Here is a 21754-nt window from a genome sequence, read left to right as displayed (position 1 = left end):
CTGGTCGTTTCAAGGAGCTGGCACATGGGAGAAAGCTGAAGGAAGAGACCAGCATCTGGACTTAATGCTCCTGCAGCTTTTTCCAAGTTTCTAAAAGAATGCAGAACCCGGCTTCTTGCCAGCGTCCTACTTGTGCAAACCTGCGCTATTTCCACTTGATTTGCAAAATGCTTGCTGCAATCCCTCCATCCTAGCTGGGAGCAACCTGGAAATGGCTGGAAGTCAAGAGGAAGGCTACACCTGTTCTGAACCTTTTGGATGAGAAGTCTGGAAAACAAGAGATACAGGACATCCTGGAAATAACTGACCCAATGCTGCCCCCTTGCTGGGGAGCACGCAGATCCTTTCCCCAGGTTTCTAGCCTTTCCTTAAAGTTGCCAGAGATTTAATCAGTGAACAGCAAATGTTGACCATTACTAAGAGAGGAGGGGAGTGACATCTCTCTGACCTGCATAGCCCTCTCGGTATAAGTAAAATGAACAACTTCCTATAATTGTTTTTTACTCCGAAATATATAATGAGAAATAGCTCCTGGTGCAATAATAAAATGAAGAATTAAATGAAATTGAATTTAACCTCTTGACCCTTCTTTTACTCCAAGCTCCCACTTTAAATAAAATTGCTTATAATTTTTTCAAGAGAATGGAAAGTGAGCATCAGAACAGAAAGAATATATTTTCTTTTTTTAAAAAAAATCCTCACTGGAGATTTTTTTCCATTGATTTTTTTCTTTCTTTCTTTTTTTTAGATAGAGTGGAAGGGAGAGAAGGAGAGAAAGAGAGAGAAACATCAATGTAAGAGAGACACATCGACTGGTTGCCTCCTGCACACCCTGGAATAGGGGCAGGGGATCAAACCCAGGTACTGCCCTTGACTGAGAACTGAACTCGAGACCCTTAGGTCCACCTGCCGGATAATGCTCTAATTGCTGAGCCAAACCAGCCAGGGCAGCTAGAGAATCTTTATAGTTAAGTAGTGGGGCAAAGGTTAGTCTTCTTGACTTATTTTGAATAGATTGTGATAACCAAGCTTGCCATGCTATCAAATTTCTTAGGTATTTTGAAAATGAAAAATAAAATGTGCGCAGGGACAGCAATAGCTTTCTGTAGCTCTCCTCAAAAAAGCAAAAAAGGACAGTTCAGTTTAAACCCAAACCCATGTCTTTTGTGATGTGAAAAGGACACCCTGGAACCTTGAATTAAGCACGTACTGAAAGCCACAGTGAAGCACAGGTGGATGAAAAACTGCAGAAACTCCTGGCAGGAAAGGGCTCCAAAATATTTCACCTGAGCAGGCCACACTATCTGTCCCAAACCTGTTAGGGGTTGCTTTAAATCAGTGGTTTCCCAATTGTGGTCCTGGGACCAGCAGTGTCAGCCTCACCTGAGAACTTCTTAGTGACAATGTTGAATTTCACCTGAGCCCTGTGCTCCCAGAAAACAGCAAAAGTTAAGTGCCCCCTACCCTTTAGTGCTACAAAGAACCGCCCCCCCTCCATGTGACTTAGATAAGACGCACTCATAGGCGCCTCCTTGATTACCTATGACAAAGCCAGACACAGACCCTCTAAATTCCCATTCTTTACCCGACAAACGGTTGCTGAACTCTGGAGTAATCTCTAAAATGCTTGCTAACCAGACTTTGGTTAAGCTTTTCCTTTCTCCAGGTCCTTGAACATTGACTAGTCTACAACCCCTCCTCAACAGCCCCTCCTGACAACAGGCTGTTCTCAGGTGAAAACACTTTCTCATCTGCAATGCATTCAAGTTGTGCTTCCCCATACCTGTCCTTTCTAGCCTTGTTTACTCCTCCCTATGAAAGAACCCCCTTTTTGCCTAAGCTAGAGACTCTTGCAGATCTTAGAGTCAGAAATTGTCCAGTATTGCTACTCTTCCCTCCCCTGTCCCCCACCACAATGATACCTTTCTCCCGTTTGCAATACTCCTTTCCAACCATGTCTCTCCTTATTCAACCAGGACTTGGTTTGTTTGTTTGACATTAGGAATACAAATTCTCAGGTCCCACCCCAAACCTTCTAAATGAGAAAGGAGGGCCTGGAAAGTTGGGTGGGGGCGGGGGAGGATGCGCCTAGAAACCCGGTTCTGAATAAGTTCTCTAGGAGCAGTGTGCGAACCACTGGCTCACACTAATCCCTCTAAGGTCTGGTAAGCGCATTCTACACTTGAACTCCCAGCCGCCTCTCTTTCACTTGTGCTTACGTGCAAGCTATCTCTGAGGCTTACGGTAAACACAGTTTTAGCATTCCCACAGACCATTTATCTCCTAAAGTCCTTTCCCAATGACGAGCAAGGCCGCAGGTAGAGCTGAGCATGCCTGAATCCGCGCATACTTACATCTCCATCCCCCGGCCTCTGGTCATCACAATCTCTCGTGGGGCTAATGTCCTGGCGCATGACCCAGATAGGCTCTTTGGGTTCGTCGGGGGTGTAAGGCGAACGGATGGTCCTGGTTTTCACCTCCTCGATGGCCTCCTTGATGTCCTTGATGGCCAGCGAGATAGCATCCCTCTTCTCCTTGCTGTACCGCTGCACCGCCTCGCCGCCCGCAGTGCCCACGGCCCGCTGCTGCCCAGCCGGGGCTTGTGGCCCGGGGCTGTCGGGGCGGCCCCCTCCGGGGGTGGAGGCGCGCTCCAGGTCCTGTTCAGCCTCCGGCATGTCCTCGGCCGCCTTGTCGAGGCTCTGCGAGCTCATGCTCTGCTTGACCTCCGCCACGATCTGGTCGATGTCCTCCTCCTGCTCGTAGCTGTCCATTCGCGGGTAGGGCGCGAACTCGGCCTCCTTTTCGGGGCTGTCGGACTCGCCGTCCGAGCGCTCGTCATAGTGGTGCAGCCGCGCGCCCAGGGCCTCCTGGCGGTACGCGGCCGCCTCGTCGCGCTCCTGCTCGTACAGCCGCAGCCCGTTGCGCGCGTCTAGCTCGGGTGCGTCCCCGATCTCCTCGTACACGTGCTCCTGGAGGCCCCCGTAGTCGGCGTAGGGCTCGGCGTAGGGCTCGTCCTCGCCGCGGTGGAAGAGCCGGTGCGTGTAGACGTAGCCCGAGTAGGCCGCGTTCATGGCCTCCTCGTGCTCCAGCGAGTGGAAGTGCAGGTGGTTGGGCAGCGCGCGGCGGTGCGTGGCCTCGGCGTGCTCGGCCTCCGCCTGTTCCGTGTACTCCTCGGCCTCGGGCCGGTACTGCACGGCGTAGGCGCTCTCGTCCTCGGGGTCCTGGGCGCGCTCCGGGTCATAGCCATCGCGAGCCGCGGCGATCACGTCGCCCTCGGCCGTGTCCGTGTGGTTGTGGAAGCCGCTCTCGGTGCTGGCCGAGCGCGCCAGACACTCCCCGCGCTCCTCCTCCTCCTGCGGCCCGGGCTGGGCGCTGAGGTCCTCGGCGACGGCGGGCCCGCGAGGCGGCCGGCCCGCGTACTGCGGCTGCGGCTGCGGCTGCTCCTCCTCCACCTCGGGGCGCTCCAGGTCGGCCTCCACCGACTCGTTCACCTCCCCGCCTGCCGCCTCGTCGCTCACCTCCACCTCCGCGGCCCCCTCCGACTGGTTCATGGTGGGCGTTGGGGACGGCTGGGAGAGAGGCTGGGCCGGCTCACTGCACTCTCATTTTGCTTCGCCCGCCTGGGAAAACAAGAGGGGAAGGTGGGGGCGTTAAGTGGTTCAGGCTGTAGTCATGAGCAAAGTACCACGATGGCCATAAAAACAGCTGCTGTTGATTGATCCCTTCTGAATCTGGGTCAATTAAAAAGGAAAGTGATTGCCAATTTAAGCTCAATCTGACGGCACATAGTTCATTTTCCTGGGATCCCGTATAGAAATATCTAATTACCTATCTACTTGTTTAATTGCTTACCGAGTTTCCCCCAATCCCACTCCTCTGACGGATCGAGAGCCCTGTGAGCCTCGCTCTCCACCGTGCTTACTATTCAGGTTCCATTTCTGCTGCACAGGAATACAGAGTACTGCTAAATGGAATGGGCAAATGACACATTTTCCATCTGCTAAGGGATAAATCTTTATAAACTAGGACCCTAAATCCCTTAAAAACGATTCTCTAAATAAATTTCAAGGGGAAAAAATCTCAAAATGTTTGGAAGCCATTGTTACCAATACAAATAAGCAGCCATTGTGGGTTCTGGTCCTGTCGTTACAGGCTGTTACTCCACAAGTGGCTGCATTTGCTGGCCCTTCACTAGGAGACTGGAATCATTTTCTACAGCAGGATGGTAAGGCTATTAAACAGGGAAAAGAGACTCCGGGGTCAAATAAATTTGGGAAATGCTGACAGAGTTGCCGTTTCGTTGTGAATATTCAAGAGGATGACAATACAGGATTCAGTGTCCCAAACTTGTTTGGCTAGGAAACATTTTTTTTCCTCCTAGAGGCCAGAGTTCTGACAAATACACCTAAAGAAACATCAACTAGCTCACTTCCCCCATACACCCGGAATCTAAAATTTTATGAATTACCATTATAGCCAAAACTGGATAATATGACCATTCTCTTTACCCATTTCCACCCTGAGAACAGTGACTGTGGACTAGGTGTAAAAAAGCTTTCCAAAAGCAAGTGTGAGTCTCCATTCAGACTTTGATGGATGGTTAATGCTCTGAACAGAAGAGGCAAGTACTGGTGCTGAGGCCCCCTGGTTAAGTGGCCTCCAGTGAGTGGATGGTGAAAAATACAAAATAAACATTCGGTTCAACACAACACATGAGCAAGAGCAGTCTACCCATGTTTCCTTTATAAGGACTCTGAAAAAGACAACAGATTGAAAAGTAGATAATGTACAAATCCAAGTCTGATAAAGCAAGTATTTACAGAAAGGGATACCAAACACTTCTTTGGGTACTGGTGCTCTGTGGTGTGTCTCAGCTGTGTGTGGTGTGTTAGAAATATAATAATGCCCTGGCCGGTTTGGCTCAGCGGTTAGAGCATTGGCCTGCGGTCCAGAGAGACGCGGGTTCAGACCTCGGTTGCAGTTTGTCCTGGTTGGGTCGTGTGGGTGGCAGCCACTCGATGTGTCCCTTTCACATCGATGTTTCTCTCTTTCTCTTCCTCTCTCTCCCTCCCACTCTACCTGAACAAAAAATGGAAAAATGTCCTTGGGTGAGGATAAAAAAAAAAAGAAATACATTAACAACCATCAGAAGCACCCGGACGGCCAATAATTCATGATAACCCCTTGTAGAATGGACCAAATCACTGTCTTCAGTGAAGATAGATTTTTCTATTTTACATACATTGGAAAGAAATTTTAGTTTATTCTGGGTTAAAATTGTACTTGACCAGTGAACGGTGCCTGCCCTCTCACAGTGCCTGTATGGATTCAAGGGAAATGGGATTTCCTTTGTGCATATGCTAAATCATGGTAAGGAAAGTTGCAAGAAGCCTGTTCTTTGGGGGAAAATACTGTTACAATAATGTTGTTTGGTAAAGTGGAGCTTTATATTCACGGTTTTCCTTACACCCTTCTCCCAAGCCTCACGGGAGTCTTTATGCATGGAGTGTTTGTATTTCCCTTATTGCCATGGTTTCAGGAATATAGTTCGGGTTGCAGTATTGACAATATGTTAATTCATAACAGGCATTTATTTGAGGAATTTCCCTAGGACAAAGGCAACTAGCAACTTTTAAAGATGGAGCTGACATTGGCGGTCACATCCGTAGGTAGCACACGAGAGAACTGTTCCCCATACCCTGGCAATTTTGGGGGTGGTATTTATAAAAAAATATTAAGGTTGTTTTTAAATAACCCCAGATTATTTTGGGAATATATATTGGTACAACCTTTTTGAAAAACAATTTGGCAAGATGAGTTAAAATCTCTAAAAGGTAACATACCTTTGCTCCAGTAAGTCTACTTATGGAACTCTCAAAAACAAAGCAAACAAACAAAAAACGCAACCCTCAGATGTGGACAAATATGCTCTCACAGTATTTGCCTTAAAAGCAAAAATTATAAACACTAAACATTAAGTGCTAACATTTATTAAGTACCAATAAATACAGTGCTTAGCATGTGAGTGCCATACAGTATTGAGATCTAGGAAGAGGTGGGTTTTCTTGCTGAGTAGCTCCCCCTGGAGTTCCCACAGCACTCAAAGTCAACCTGTCACAGCTGAACAAGTCCTGCCTTCTCACCCTCTCTCCCTACCCTGGCTCTCAAACCTAACCCACCTCCCGTATTTTCTGTATGGTGAATGGCACCACCAGCCACCCAATTACCCTAGCGCCACATCCAGGAATCATTACCTACTGTGTCTTTGCCTCCCCTCCTTCCCCAAACTGACGGCTGATTCCGTTGTCTTAATAACTCTGCCATCACCCTCACTGCCCCTGCCTGGCCTTGGTCTGTCTTGTTTCCTTGACCAATTTCTCAGCCCCCTGCACTCGAACCTCCCCACTGCCAGCCCGATGATCTTTCTAAAATACAAATGTCAACCCCATAACCCTGTTTCTCACACTCCTCAGCGATTCTTCTCTAGTCATAGTACAAATGCTTCGCCAACCATATATCAGCACGACTAGGCATTTTCTACATAGCAAGTCGTTTAATCTTCACACAATCCTATGAAGAGAGTACTCTTACATTCTCCTTATAGAAAAATATTACCAGCTCTTTTTAAAATGAGGCCATGGAGGCACTGTGGGGTAGGTGACTGCCTGGGCCACGCAGCTGGCGAGTGACAGCTGGTAAATTCTGTGTCCGAGCCCGCTCTCTGGCTCTAGGCCCTGGGAGCTTGAGTCCTACTCCCAGCAAACACAGGCCTGGGCCACGTTGCTCAGGCCTCCACTCCACACTTGACCTGCACTGTATTCTGATACCCACAGTCCCGACCCTGGCCCTACCTGCCTGCCCCGCTCTCACCTGTTTTTACCTATAGCTTTTCTTTGGTGAATCTCCTTCTCTTCCCCAGGGCAAGGTCATACTTGCTGAGGTTCTGCTCCGTGCCGGCCTCCAGGCCTCGTTCCGGGCACAGGGCAGAGCAGGGAGCAAGCCAGGCAGCCTTCTCTGCTCTCAGGAACCCCCCTTCCCGTGCACGGGAGAATGGAAAGGAGAGGGAAACCATGATTATGTGAATAAACAAACAGGATAAGGTCAGATAGTGAAATGGTGTATGAAAAAAATAGTAACAGGGCCGAGGCACAGAGGGACGGAGGAAAGGGGTTATGTAGACAGTGGCCACGGGAGGGCGTATTTGAGCAGAAGCCTGAATGATAAAGGAAGAGGCAGCCAAGGAGAAAGATCTGAGGGCAAGGCCTTGCGGTGAGAAAGGACTCGCTGTGTTCAAGGACAGAAATCATGTTTGGGAAGTGAGTAAGGGATGCGGTGGTGGTTGATGAGGTCAGAGAGGGGAAGGGGCGGGGTGGGAAGGGCCTCGTACATCAAGGTAGAGAATTTGGATTTTACTTCAAGTGCAGTGGCATGCTACTGGGGGTTTAGCAGGGAGTGATAAGGCCTGATTGACCCCTCTCCCTCCTCCCCACTGTACTTGTGTATCATTATATATATATTATTATTATAGTACCTGTCATTCTAACTAACAATTCTTTATAAATATGAAGTCCTTGGGAAAAGAGGACCTGTCATTTAACTTTGATGCCCCAGTGCCAAGCACAGAGGGTACACAGTAGGCAATTAGTACATTTTTAGTGATGAAAAAGAAAAGAATGATTTCCCCCCAGTATCTGGGGTCTCCTAGACATTGGCACGCTCAGCCTTTGGAGAAGAACTCATTTTGTCTTTCCATCTCGAATCTTTGCTGCCTCATCCACCCATGCAACCTCGTCTCTCTTCGGATGCTTTAAGTGGCCAAAGCACTCTAGTGATTGAACATTTTCCTACGGATGTGTGATCTAGTTGGCATTTATTGGACATGTTCCATACACTGTGCAAGGCAAAGGGGATACAAAGTTTCTAAACCGTGGTCCCAGACCTCAAGGGCAGACCACTTCAATATTTATAGTACCTGGTGATCAGTGCAGAATAGAAATAGGTTCAAGCTACACAAGGAGCCTGGAGTTAAAGCAACAACAGCAACTGCATCACCTTTGTGAATCATGTAAGTGCTGCTGTCCTTGCAGGTTCTGCATTTCACGAGCTCAGAAGCATCCTAGGAACAAGCCTAAGAGACGAGGGCCATAATCCAATCAATGTCCTTAGCTCTGACCCTGTTCCTCTGGAGGCTGAGGGAGAAGGAGCAGCAGGTTAAAGAAAATTCTCTGCCCCTACAAAAGGCTGGATAACCTGGAACACACGGGCAAGACAGTCCCCTGAGGAGGAACCCCTACACAACACGGAGAGGGGTGCTGTGGCATCTTGGCTGCAGAGGTGAAGGGATCCAGGCTGCCATTAGGGAAGCACAGGGAGCTTTCTGACCCCTCGTTCTGAAATGTTCCCCAGCCAGGCTGGAAAAGGTGCGCAAAGGGAGCGACCTCCACTGCAGTGTGCACCATTTAGAAGTAAAACCTTTCACAATTCGGCAGCTAAAGCCGGTGGCTCATAATGTTAGCTGAGGTTCACGTTACTTTGGTTATCTGTCCTTCAGTAGTCAGCGACACACATTTCCAGTAGACTCTCTCTTTTAACACATTAGAAGTACTTTTAGAAGAAGGGTCTTACTGAAGACAAAATGCGGTGCAAGAAAGAACCAGAGGAATTCTACCAGGTTGCTAACATGAGGGTATTGTGTTTTGGGGGTGGAGGGTAGTTGCAGGATGGCAGTGATGCAGGTGAAGGGAAAGCACATGGAGACATAAAGGTAGAGGGTGGAGAAATGGGAAAAGAAAATAGATTAGGCATCCTCTCTCCTGGAAAAGCTAGAATGAACAGCGTGATTCCATTTACATAAGTTTTTATACTTTTGCACATATTTAAGAAGTACAATTACTTCCCGTGGACTTAAGGAATGGTCTTCATGTCTGCCCACTGGAGCTGGAAAGAAAGTCCTCCTTTTGAGACTGCAGCCTGTTACATTCTACCTGCACACATACTGTTCCAGTCAACATGACATCTGCCACCAAGCCATTGGAGGGGTGGCCAATGACCCTGAGATTGTGGTGATATATTAATTTCCATAGCAACAAACAAGTTGGGGTTGCTGGATGAGATTATACCCTGGATGTAGTGTATACACACACACACAACCTGCATACATACACACACACAACCTGCATACATACACACACACAACCTGCACACACACACACACACACACACACACACACACAACCTGCATAGCCTGGGAGATTACTGGTTCTCATTTAAAATAAAAGGATGACAGAATAAAAATACCCAGGTAGTCTTATCTATCTTCCCTACTCTATAAATATGGTTTTTTTTCCACGAGGTAGATCAATTGTGAAACATCTTTAAGGAATCCAGAGGACACCAGGAACCCCGCTCAAATCATCAGCTCTTCTAAACAAAGTGCATCTATTAACAAGAAAGAATAACATAGTTCATTAAAGCTTAATCTCCTTTGATTCATTTGGAAGTTAAATTTAGTGATACTGGATGGGAGCCAGGGTGGATACAAAGCACACATTACTCCTTCGTAAAATTATATTCAGTTTGAATAGGCTCACACAGTCAGAAAAACCCTCCTCACACAGAACATCTCGCCCCAGCAAAATAGTATTTCATTTCCCCTAATGTCCTCTGTGCCTGAAATTGTAAAGTGTGGCTCAACAGATAGTATTGGTAATGGTTTCAGAGTGAGTTGAGTACCTGAACCCAAAAAATGTTGCTGCATGGTTAGACATCAGCCTGAGCGAGGTCTGGTTGGACCTCGGGGCTGTCTTTGACCCTATCCCACTTCGATGAGCGGTGTGAGCCAGCCATCTTCAGTCCCCCTCCAGATCCACTCTGCCCTGCTCCACCCTGCCGCAAGGTTGGCCTCTTCCAGCTGCATAAATAGCTCCCTGTTCTTTTGGCTTCTGTCTGGGTTTGGCCAACAGGGAGCTCTGGTGGACATCAGAGGGAGGAGACCGAGGTTGGGATATTTATTCTCCCAGATCCCTCCCCACAAGATTGCCTCAGGCTGGCAATGTCCCTTGTCTGGAAGGCATAGCCCCTCCCAGGTGGTCCTCTCCACATGGTTCCACCTCATGGTTCCCCCCCTTCCCTTCAGCTTTACGCGTAGTTGAGGTGGTGGGATCCCACAAAATCCACACCCGCACACACCATAATTAGTATTTAACAGATATAGTTAAAAGTATTTAAAAAGAAAAATATTAAAATGATATTAATATAAATGACTTGAGCACATGGTACCTGTATTAATACTACCCTTTCCCAAATAAGGTTATGCAGGGACAGAAAACAAGCATTTAAACTTCTTTTAATCCAGTTTGAAATAAGGCTGGGTATAAGTACATCTATCACGTAATATTCACAGACCCTGTACTATGAGTAGGCCAATATATATGGTGCTTTACATACTATGTTTCCAACCCTCACAACAGCCCCAGTGGGAATTATTATCGCCACTTGCTAATGTTGAAGAAGCTCTGACAACCTAAATCAATTGTCCGAGGTCACTCAGAGCCGAAAGGGGTGGAGGTAGACCCCTCCGGCTCTCATTGTCCATGTTCTTCCTATTACATTTCACTAAGCTCATAAAGTGAGTCAACGGATTTTTTTAAAAACAAACTTCTAAATTGGTGTAATCCCTTTCAGACTAGTCACCTTGGCAGACTCTATACTACTACGTTCCAAGGGCACTGCCTTTGCTCAAAACACCTTGGCCACTCCTATACTTCAAAGGGTTTCAAAGTTAATTTAAGGGTTTTGAAGCTACCAGTTAATACTTTTCAATATTCTATAGTCATATGTGATTTTTAACCTCAAAGGTTTTATTACCCACCTTGTTTACAAGATCTGGCTGCGAATGCTGTTTGACGTTCCCCAAATATTAACCCCATCCCTGAGGGATGAAGATGTACATCGGCCAAGACTATTAAAAAGACTCTGCTTCACGCGCTGAAGTCAGTTCCAAAAGAGGGCTTTAAAAATGGTTTTGGCCAATGGCCACATCTTTAACATAAGCTTTTATCCTTGCAGAGTAAACAGAGGGGCAGGAGGCCATTTGGATGAATACATTCATGTGTGATTAATACAAAAGCAGTCTCATTACTTTCATCCACCTTGAAATCTGTATAATTGTGGCTAACACTTAACCAGGCAGGAACATCAATTCCGCCACTTGTATTAACTCAGACATGCCAACCCTGAAGGTCTGATCACCACCCAACCTTTGATTAAAGAGAAAATCCTGAATTTATGCACGCTTCCTTATTGTTGGGCTCTTCGTCTGGCGCTTTAACAATCACATCGTTCATTTATCATTCTGGTTCCAATAAATTACACGAAATACGCTTACGGCAATCATGGAAACTCAGAGGGGAAATCTTGCGAATTTCGGAAAAACTCAAGGGGTAGTCTCTGGAAATCAAAACCAGTGAAAAATCTTGTGAAACGCCCCTGGTAGAAAATCAAGCATATCTGCATGACCCATATTTATCAAGGGTTACAAAAACTTGGCATTTTTTTTTCTCTTTCTTTTTGGCATTTTCCCCCTGTTAAACCCCTTTCTTTATGCCCCTGTACAACTTTCCTTTCTCGCCCACGTTTATCATCCTTGTTGCGACATAACCCTCAGTTCAGGGCTATTAAGTCACTAGTTACGATCAATTTCTGCCATTTTCCTGATATTTCTGTTATTATACAGAAAGCCGTATACACCCAATACTCTAGAGGTAAAGCTAGTACAGCCCTAACATCAGTTCAGCTGTTCGCTGTCAGGGGCTCATTACTTCACACTGCAAAAGGAGATGGAAACAGGACTATCCGGCCAAGGATGAACTGCACAGTAATTCATTAAAATGGACGCTTCCCTTTGAGACCACACCACCTCACATTTACTGCTACTGTTACGTTTACAAATTATTTGGCTCATTAGAAAGTCGGTTAACTTGCTTCTTTCTATTCCCTCAAGTCCGCTGTAGCTCTCTCTAGCATTTTCTTTTAAAATTCACACCAGAAAGTCAGCCACGATCCCCATGATGAAGCTTCAAATGAAATTCTTGTTTCCAAGCTTCTTCTTTTAATTCACAGATCAAGAAAGCCGAAGTATGCTGGCATAGTCTTCCAACACTTTTCCAGTTCTGTCCCAAATCTGATACACTAGATGATTAAAAACAGCTGTCTCCCACAAGGTTCGCTCCTGACAATTTGGCTTCATAAGCATCTATTAGGTACAATGTTGGTGATGATTTAAATTTAAATTTGATGAGCCAGAAACCCCATGTTGATTCAAAGCCTCCCACAATAATCAACTCTCTCAATTTAGTCACATTAGCAAAAAGTTATCAGGGAAAAAGAAACATCATGTGGGAAAAGAAGAAAACTACTTTCTCTTAAAATCATTCATGGGTAGTCTGGAACTCTTACGAGTTCACTGGACATGCTGACTAGAATGTAAAGAGATAGGGTGTCTGCTCTCTAGACTCTTCTTCTAGTTAACTAATCTCACGTGCAGACCAGTGAAATTCAAACCCAGTTTTCTAGGACCCAGAACATTTCAGTCACCTTGAGGGAAGATGTGAGCTTCTCCAAAGAAAATTATTTTTAATTATTTATTAAAAAATAGTGTAGACTTTACTAAAGATTTCATCGTGAAGACTGAGCTGAGAGATGACATCACACCATTACCCTCCCAAAAAACCTCATGGGTTTCATTTTTCCACATCTTCCTTTTCAGTCATCAGCACAAGGCTTCTCTCTCTCTCTCTCTCTCTCTCTCTCTCTCTCTCTCTCTCTCGTTAACAGAATTTCCTCTCCAAATAACAGGAGATTATGAATAACAAAGAAATGACAGTGTGAAAAGGCTGGTTGTGGTTGTGACCCAGAACCAAGTCCTATACTGTCTGGTCAGCTGTCTCCCAAGGGGATTCGTCCCATCCTCTCCCTCCCGCAATCTTCTCCATTGTCCTTTAATCCTAGATGTCTTCGGACCTGGAGTCCAGGATCACTGTCCCCGCCCCTTTCCCCTCTCTGTTCTCCCCGCCTCGCCCTCCCTTTCAGGGCTGTCCCCCGCACCAGTAACCTCATGCTCATGGCTGCAGCTAACCCACAGTTCCTGCCCTTCAGCACCAAGACCTGCTGCACAGAAGAGCAGAAGCTGCTCAGAGATGCCTCAAACAGGCAATGAGGCTATGGGGGAGCCAGGCAAAGTGAGAACAGCCAGAAGCCTTTACTGCCACCTGGGGGAGGGGTGGGAAGGAGAATGTAAGAGACTAGGGAATCGAGTCAGAGGCAGTGCAGTATGGTGGTTAAAACACACACTGACTCAGACTGCCTGCTTTCAAATTCAGTTCCAATGCTCACTACTATGGGCCCTTGGACAAGTCACTTAACTTTACTGTGCCTCAGTTTCCTCTTCTCTAAATGGGGGTAATAATAGCATCTACTTCATAGGGTTATTGAAGAGTTAAATGAGATAATATAACACTAAGAACAGGAATAAAAACATACACTTGTTGCCCTAGCCAGTTTGACTCGGCAGTTAAGAGCGTCGGCCCGTGGTCCAGAGAGACCCTGGTTCAGTTCCCGCTAAGGGCACGCACCTCGGTTGCAGCTTGTCCCCGGTCCTGGTTGGGGTCGTGTGGGTGGCCGCCAGTTGATGTGTCTCTCTCACATCGATGTTTCTCTCTCTTCTTCCCTCTCTCCCTCCCACTCTATCTGAAGATAAATGCAAAAAAATGTCCTCGGGCGAGGATAAAAAATATATATATATGTGTGTGTATATATATATACATATGTGTGTGTGTGTGTGAGAGTATATATATATATATATATATATATACTTGTCAACCCTTAGAATGTACAACACCAGGAGTAAACACTAATGTGAGCTATGGACTTGAGTTATAAGGACATGTCAATGTAGTTCATCAGTTGTTACACACGCACCACTCTGGTGCAGGATGTCGATAGTGGGGGACTGCATGTGTGAGACGGGGTTTATGGGAACTTTCTGTAGCTTCAGCTCAATTTGGCTGTGAACCTAAAACTGCTCTAAAAAAATAAAGCATATGAAAAAAATATATATTTCCTTATTTAAATATATATCTATATACGTATTAAAATACACTTTATATTATGCATGTTATATATAATATACAGAAGTGGGCAAAAGTAGGTTTACAGTTGTGATTACTCTATCCCAGAGTTTATTCTTGCATTATTATTTATTAACTATTGTATTATTTATTTGTATTATAATTGGAAACCTACTTTTGCCCACCACTGTATATCATGTTAAAATATAGATCTATATTATATGAATATTATACATATAAATAATATGAATACAATATATTTAAATATGTTCTATATAACATAAATGTAAATTACATATCACATTTGAATATATAAATATATATCTATATTTTCTTATTAAAAATATGCAAGCAAGGTTGTTCCACTTTACAAACTACCCAGTCCCCTTAAATGACATGTGGATTGGCCACACTTGTGCCGGTTCTAAGCCCCTGTGAATCCAGGTGTGGGTGGCAGGAATCTGACGGGCGCAGGGAGCCTGGCTCAAAGGCTATTTTGTGAAGTGTGTGTAACTGCTATTTCTGGAGCCTCTGACCAAGCTGGTGTCCACGCCCTGGGCTTCTGGCTCACAAAGTGCCTGCTCAGACATTGTAGCGCTCGGCTCACATCTGCTACTGTGACTTCCCAGCGGGCTGCAACCAAGCCTCTTTCTTTCAGCTCACGCTCTGGTGAGCTGTTCTGCTTGCCCACTGCACAGGTGCCCACTCAGCTTCCGATGCCAACCTCTCTGACCTTGTGTTACCCACACCCACCCAGCCTCGACTCAGGGAAATCACACCTGTGCACGGGCAGGCCGTTTACCTCCCTTGATTTGCAATCACAAAATCTTAGCACCTGTCCTCATCTAGAAAATGGGTCAATGAAGGGTAATTTGAAAGGATCTAACAAAATTACCACTCTGAGGAATTTACGTATATATTCATACATTTGCGAAATGACTTTCGTACAACTTTAAATTACTAAAGCATAGCTTGTGTTCACAGAAGACTTGAAACAACTAAAATATCCATGTTAGGAAATTGATAAAGTGTTATACATAGAATTCTATAAAACATAAAAGGGTGATCTTTATGTACAGATAATAGAAAGAACTTCCCGATGTAGTAAATTAAAACAAGGTCAGAATAGTGTGTAATTAGTATCATCACAAATGTGGAAGAGGAGGGAAAAGAATGCAAATGTGTAAAGGTCTCTGAAATGACAAAAAACTAATACCAGTAATTATTCCTTTTTGGGGGGGTGAGGAAGGAGAACTATAGACGGGAGACTAGGGTGGGATGAAAGCTTTTCACCCTTTGCCTTTTTGTACTTTTTGATGTTTGAACCATGAACCTATTTAAAAAACTAAATATGTAATGAAAATAATAATCTATTCTGCCTCCCTCGCGGGGATGGTGGCTGCTTTATGAACTGTCAAGTGCCTGGGAAACGTATCACCTTTCTCGCTGAGGAGGGCTTTGTGGTGCGGCTGATGAGCTGAATCCCTGGAAACCCTTTTTCTTCTGTCACTGATGGACATTTCCTACCACGTGTCAGCTTTCTTGCTGTGACTCAGCCTCTGTTGTCTTTGAGCCTCGCGATTCGAGAGTGCTGTCTCTGTGGACAGAGGGCAGGGGAGGTAAAAAGGACTTGGAGAGTCGCTGTGCTCACGTAGGAACTCCTAGTCAGGCTGTGGTTCCTCGTTGGCACTCCAGAAACTCCACTGTGATCAGTTCACTGACGGATGGAATTACAAAGTAACAAACATTTAGAACTGGGAGGGTTGGCAGAGTCCAACCAGTCCTTACTTTAGAGGTGAGCACACCACGAGTGGAGAGGTTACGCGGCATGTTCAAAGTCACACGGGTGTTAATGGAGCCAGCACCAGGAGCGGCACGCTGCCTGTTCTCCTTCCAAACCTCCTTCCACTGTTCCGCCATAACGCCCGTTTACTAAGCGACAGAGAGGATATGCGATCTAGTTATGTTACAAAAGACAGATCTAGTAAACGGGAGAAAATAATTACAAAAAGATTCGTGGTTAGATGATATCAGAGCAAGGGGAAGGAATGAAAAATATTCAAAGAACACAAAGCAAATCTGATCCACATACCATCCTTTCTACCCACGGGACACCTGACCTTCCAGGGTCCAGAATCCATATGTCCTTTCTGAGGAGAGGGCAAGGGGTGTCTGCCATTTATCCACAGCTATTTGGATGTAGAATGTGACAGAAATGATTTGCTGTCACCACAAATTTGAGCTCACCCTCCATAACGTAAGACTGTCACCAAGAAGTACATTTCCAAGCCCTCCGAACATCCAGATGGGGCCAAGACCAGTTCCCTCCACGAAGGAAAGTGGAAGTGAGAATGTCCTTTCTGGTCCTTTAAGAAGTGAGCTTGGCCCTGGCCAGTTTGGCTCAGCGGTTAGAGCGTCGGCCTGCGGTCCTGAGAGACCCGGGTTCGGTTCCCGCTAAGGGCGCATACCTCGGTTGCAGTTAGTCTCCGGCCCTGGTTGGTTGTGCGGGTGGCAGCCACTCGATGTGTCCCTTCACATCGATGTTTCTCTCTCTCTCTCTCTCTGTTCCTCTCTCTCCCTCCCACTCTACCTGAACAAAAAAATGGAAAACTGTCCTCGGGTGAGGATAAAAAAAAAAAAAAAAAAAAAAGAAGTGAGCTTGCCTTCTCCACACTCTCCTGCCCCCTCCCCGGGCTAAATGCGTCTGAGGCCAGCAGGAGATAAGAACCACAAGAAGGAGATGGCCTGAGTCCCTGAGTCCACCCCAGGGAGGGACCCTGCCCACGGATCAGAAGTAACCTGCACTGGACTGCTACTGTTAGTACTGAACTTTGAATGTGTTGCTACAATAAGAATGTGGAGCTCCTTCACGTCATTCTGATCAGTCAGTGCCCGGGAACCTTTCCGCGGGGCCTCAATACAAGCCGGTACCTCTCAGCTTTAGAAAGGAATCACTGAAGAACGGGAGAAGGAACATTCTGTTTCTACTTTTAGCTCCATAACTCGACGTAATATATCACAATTTACTTACTTAATTTAGGCAATATCTATTGACTTCCTGCTATGAAAGATGATGAAAGATGAGAATTTAGCTCACTTAATCTCTCCTTTTCTTCTGTAACCTGATGTTTAATAATTGGTTTTTATTGGTTACATTTGTAATTTTAAATATTAGCTCTTTTTAAAAACAATTTTTAGAGTGTTTTTAGCTTTACATCCAAACTGAGAGGGAGGTACAGAGATTTTTCATATACACCCTGCCCCCATACATGCATAGCCTTCCCCATTATCAACATTGCTCAACAGAAGAGTAAAATTTTTGTATTTTTTTTTTTATCCTCACCCGAGGACATTTTTGCATTTATCTTCAGATAGAGTGGGAGGGAGAAAGGGAGGAAGAGAGAGAAAAAAACATCAATGTGAGAGAGACACATTGAGTGATTGCCACCCGCAGGACCCCAACAGGGGCTGGGGGCAAACTGCAACCCTTACTTAGCAGAACTGAACCCAGGTCTCTCTGGTCCGCAGGCTGACGCTCTAACCACTGAGCCAAATCGGCCAGGGCAAATTTTTGTATTTTGTATGTTGATTTAAAGTGCTCTGATTCTGCATTTACCCTCAATTGATCATTGGGCGTAGAATTCTATGCTCATAATAATTTTTTCATATCACAAAGTCATCATCCTTTGTGTTACAGCCGATGTGCACACGAATCACCTGAAGATCTTACTAGAATGCAGATTCTTACAGGTGAGGCAGGGGTGGGGCCTGAGATGCTGCATTTCTAATAAGCTCGCAGATGATGGTCCTGCTGCTGGTCTGAGGACCATGCTTGAGTCGTGTTCCCAGCATTCAATGCTGCTGCAGAGAAGTCTGCTATTAGCCTAATTCACATCCTCCTGGAATTTTCTTCTCTCTGGTACCTTTCAACACATTGTTCCTATTCTTCATGTTTGCAAAGTTCAGGAGAATGAGGCTTTAACTCTTTTGTTAATCATCGTCTTCTGAACATGGTAGGCCATTTCAATCTGGAGATTTGTGTCTTTTTTCAGTTTGGGGGAATGTTCTATTGTTTCCTTGATAATTTCCTTCCTTTTCCCCTTCCATTTTCTCTGGCTTTACTTCCTGAGACACCCGTTGGTCTGATGTTGGAGTCTTTTCTTTTCCCAGCTTTACTGAGATATAATTGACATATAAGATTGTATAAGCTTAAGGTGTACAACCTGTTGATTTGATACAGTTATATATTGCAAAATGATACCACCATAGTGTTAACTAACACCTCCATCATATATTATTACCGTTTGGTTTTTGTGGTGAGAATATGTAAGATCTACTCTCTTGACAACTTTCAAGTACATAATACAGTATTGTTAACTATAATTACCATGCTATACATTAGATCCCAGAGTTCATTCATCTTTTGACTGGAAGTTGGTTTTCTTTGACCAACATCTCTTCATTTCTCATACTCTCCAGCCCTTGGTATCCACCATTCTACTCTGTTTCTATGAGTTCAGATTTTTTTGATTCTACATGTAAGTGATATCCTACGGAATTTGTCTTTTCTGTCTGACTTATCTCACTTAGCATAATGTCCTCAAGGTCCATCCACATTGTCACAAGTGGCAGGATCCATTAATCCACTGATGGACACTAGGTTGTTTCCATGGTTACTATGAATAATGCTGCATTAGACATGGGAGTGCAGCTATCTCCTCGAGCTCCTGTTTTCACGGTGTTTGAATATATATCCAAAATGGAATTGCTGCATCATACGGTAGTTCTTTCTTGGATTTTTTGAGGAACCTCCCTATGTTTTCCATAGCGGCTGCATTAGAGCTTTGGGACTGGTCCTCTACCTCTCTTATCTTTCCTGTCTCCACCTCTTTCTCTTCTCGCTCTACGTTCTATTAAATATCCTCATCTTATTTCCCCCAAGTCCTTCTGTTGAATCTTTGGATAGTCTATCTTTAATCTCTAAGAGCTCATTTAAAAACATTATCTGATTTCATGTCATTGAAAAGTGGACCTTGTAAGTTCTTGGGTCTCCCTGAACATACTACTGAGAGCTGCTATTTGCTTGTCTGACGTTCCCTGGGTTGTCTGTTTCCTCTGGGGTGAGTTTTCCTGTTTATCTTGGCCTTTCTGTTTCATGCTGCAGGTCTTCTCTACATATTTGGTGATTCCTGTTCATACTTAAGAATAAAAGATTAGGCCCTGGCCGGTTTGGCTCAGCGGTTGAAGCACTGCCCACGAACCAACGAGTCACGGGTTCGATTCTAGTCAGGGGCACACACCTCAGGTGCAGTTCAGTCCCTGGCCCTGGTCCAGGTAGTGCAGGAGGCAACCAGTCAATGTGTCTCTCTCACATCATGTTTCTCTCTCTCCCTCCCTCCCACTCTATCTGAAGATAAATGATAAAATACACTTGGGTGAGGATTTAAAAAAAAAAAAAGAATAAAGGATTAGACAGACGTAGTTTTCCTTGATGTTGTATAAGGTTGTTTCTCCTAATTTCCTCTGTTAATGATGTCAATATACACATGGTTTACATAATCATTTTCATATTAGTAATTATTAGCTTATGTCCATCTCTTTAAATACAGTGTTGCAATAAGCATCCTCACAGATATATATACCCATGTTGGCTGATACAATTATTTTTATGGAATAAATTCCTAAAAGTGAGATTGCTGGTTGAATGAAATACATATTATAAAACAACTTTTTATTATGGAAAATTTCAAACATATGGAAAACTAGAGAGATAGTGTAATTATTCTCTAATTTTGACAGAGAGGATGCCAACCTTGTGAACATAAGAGAGGCCAGTCCCAAGCCTCCGTACCCCACCCCCTTGGGCCCTCCTCTTAGATTATGGTGAAGCCGAGGTCGGACCCAAGTCACATCATTCAAACTAATACATGTTCTAGGTGCCTCCTTCCAAATCTTAGTAATTCCCTTCAGCTCCAAGGAATTTCTATTTCTCTACATGTAGCCATGAATATATTTTTCTTTCTTTTTTCCTGGGTTGGGGGCAGGAAACAATAAATGTTCCACTCTTCCCTTCCCAAGTTCCAAACCAACAAAGAGCTAGATATAGGAGCCACACAAATGGAAATTTTAAATGACCATCTGAAAATCTGGAGTGAATGATTTGCTCTTACATATTGTAGCCAAACTATTTTACTAATGCTTGACCTCTGCCTGAGGCAGATGGACCACACCTAGTAACAGGACATTGGTCAACCACAGGTGTCCCTCACAGGTAAGGAACCTACCCGGGGAAGCCTACCCCACACTGGAGGCAGGCACAGCTGGAAAAGGCTACCCGGATGACAACAACCCAACACACTTGGCTTCCTTCCCCGAATTCCCACAACACTCCTCTTCTGGAGATGGGGACTGAGGGCGGGAGAGGAGCCACACGGGGAATTCCACAGCGAACCGTGAGGCAGGGAAACGGACTTCCCCCAAAGATGTCAACGTGTTTCGTGTTTGCCAATCTGACGGGGGAATTTTTTTTTTTTAAATCTTCACCCAAGGACATTTTTTCCATTTTTTGTTCAGATAGAGTGGGAGGGAGAGAGCGAGAGCGCGGAACATCAACATGAAAGGGACACATCGAGTGGCTGCCACCCAACATGACCCAACCAGGGCCGGGGACAAACTGCAACCAAGGTACGTGCCCTCAGCGGGAACCGAACCCGGGTCTCTCTGGACCGCAGGCTGATGCTCTAACCGCTGAGCCAAACCGGCCAGGTCTACAGGTGATGTTTTAACTTGAGTTTCCCAGACAATGAATGAGGTGGCCTATTTCTCATGAGCTTATTTGTCAGTACATTTCCTGTTCTATGAACTGCCTGCTTTCCTGTCAAGTCTTTCTTACTGTGTCAGAAATTTTTGTTTGTTTTTTTAAATATTAGGGATAACATTAACTTTTAACTGTCACACTGTTGCAAATACTTTCTCTAGTGTATCACTTGTCTTTTTACTAGATGTAGTTTCTCTTTCCATAGAGAAATGTGGAAGTTTTATTTAGTATTGCCCCTTGGCAAAGATGAAGACTGCTTTGTTGTGAGGAAATACAAAGGTCTTGAACATTCCAGGTTTATTGGAAATACCGTATAAGCTCATTGAAAAAGGATAAAGCCATTATTATTATTATTATTATTATTATTATCATTATTATTACCATCATTATTACTATTCTTAATGCAGTAAAAAGACATGCTATAACCTCTTGTTACCTCTTTTCCTTGGTTGGTGAGGGTAATCTCATTGAAATGTACAAATACTTCTCCGGCCTACCAATGTGTGCTCTGGCCACGTACATGGGCAGAGAACTATACGATCCATTGAAACAGTTTGGGAAGTGAATGAGGTCACTGCTAATCATTTTAATGTGCTGCTCTGATTGGACACGAAGTGCCTGCACATATTTCTCTCAATTAAAAATTCTAATTAGCAGCTAACATCTTTAAACTACCTCGGCAAACTGGCCGGTGTGGCTCAGTGAGTTGTCCCATGGACTGAGGTACTACTTCGATTCGCAGTCAGGGCACATGCCCAGGTTTTGGGTTCAATCCCCAGTAGAGGGCATGCAGGAGGCAGCCGATCAATGT

General features: G+C 44.9%; 1 protein-coding gene across 1 annotated transcript in view; it reads right to left on the bottom strand.

The window, feature by feature from the left end:
• Positions 1-21754, bottom strand: part of APBA1 (amyloid beta precursor protein binding family A member 1) — a 205168-nt gene that overhangs the window by 62738 nt on the left and 120676 nt on the right. The window contains exon 2 of the mRNA XM_036261907.1: positions 2355-3620. Within this exon, the coding sequence (XP_036117800.1) occupies positions 2355-3551 (1197 nt within the window). The 5' untranslated portion in view covers positions 3552-3620. The remainder of the gene's footprint in view (positions 1-2354; positions 3621-21754) is intronic.

Source organism: Molossus molossus, unplaced genomic scaffold, assembly GCF_014108415.1.
Source record: "Molossus molossus isolate mMolMol1 unplaced genomic scaffold, mMolMol1.p scaffold_m16_p_14, whole genome shotgun sequence".
NCBI classification, from domain to species: Eukaryota; Metazoa; Chordata; class Mammalia; order Chiroptera; family Molossidae; genus Molossus; species Molossus molossus.
This window is presented reverse-complemented; position numbering and strand designations above follow the sequence as displayed.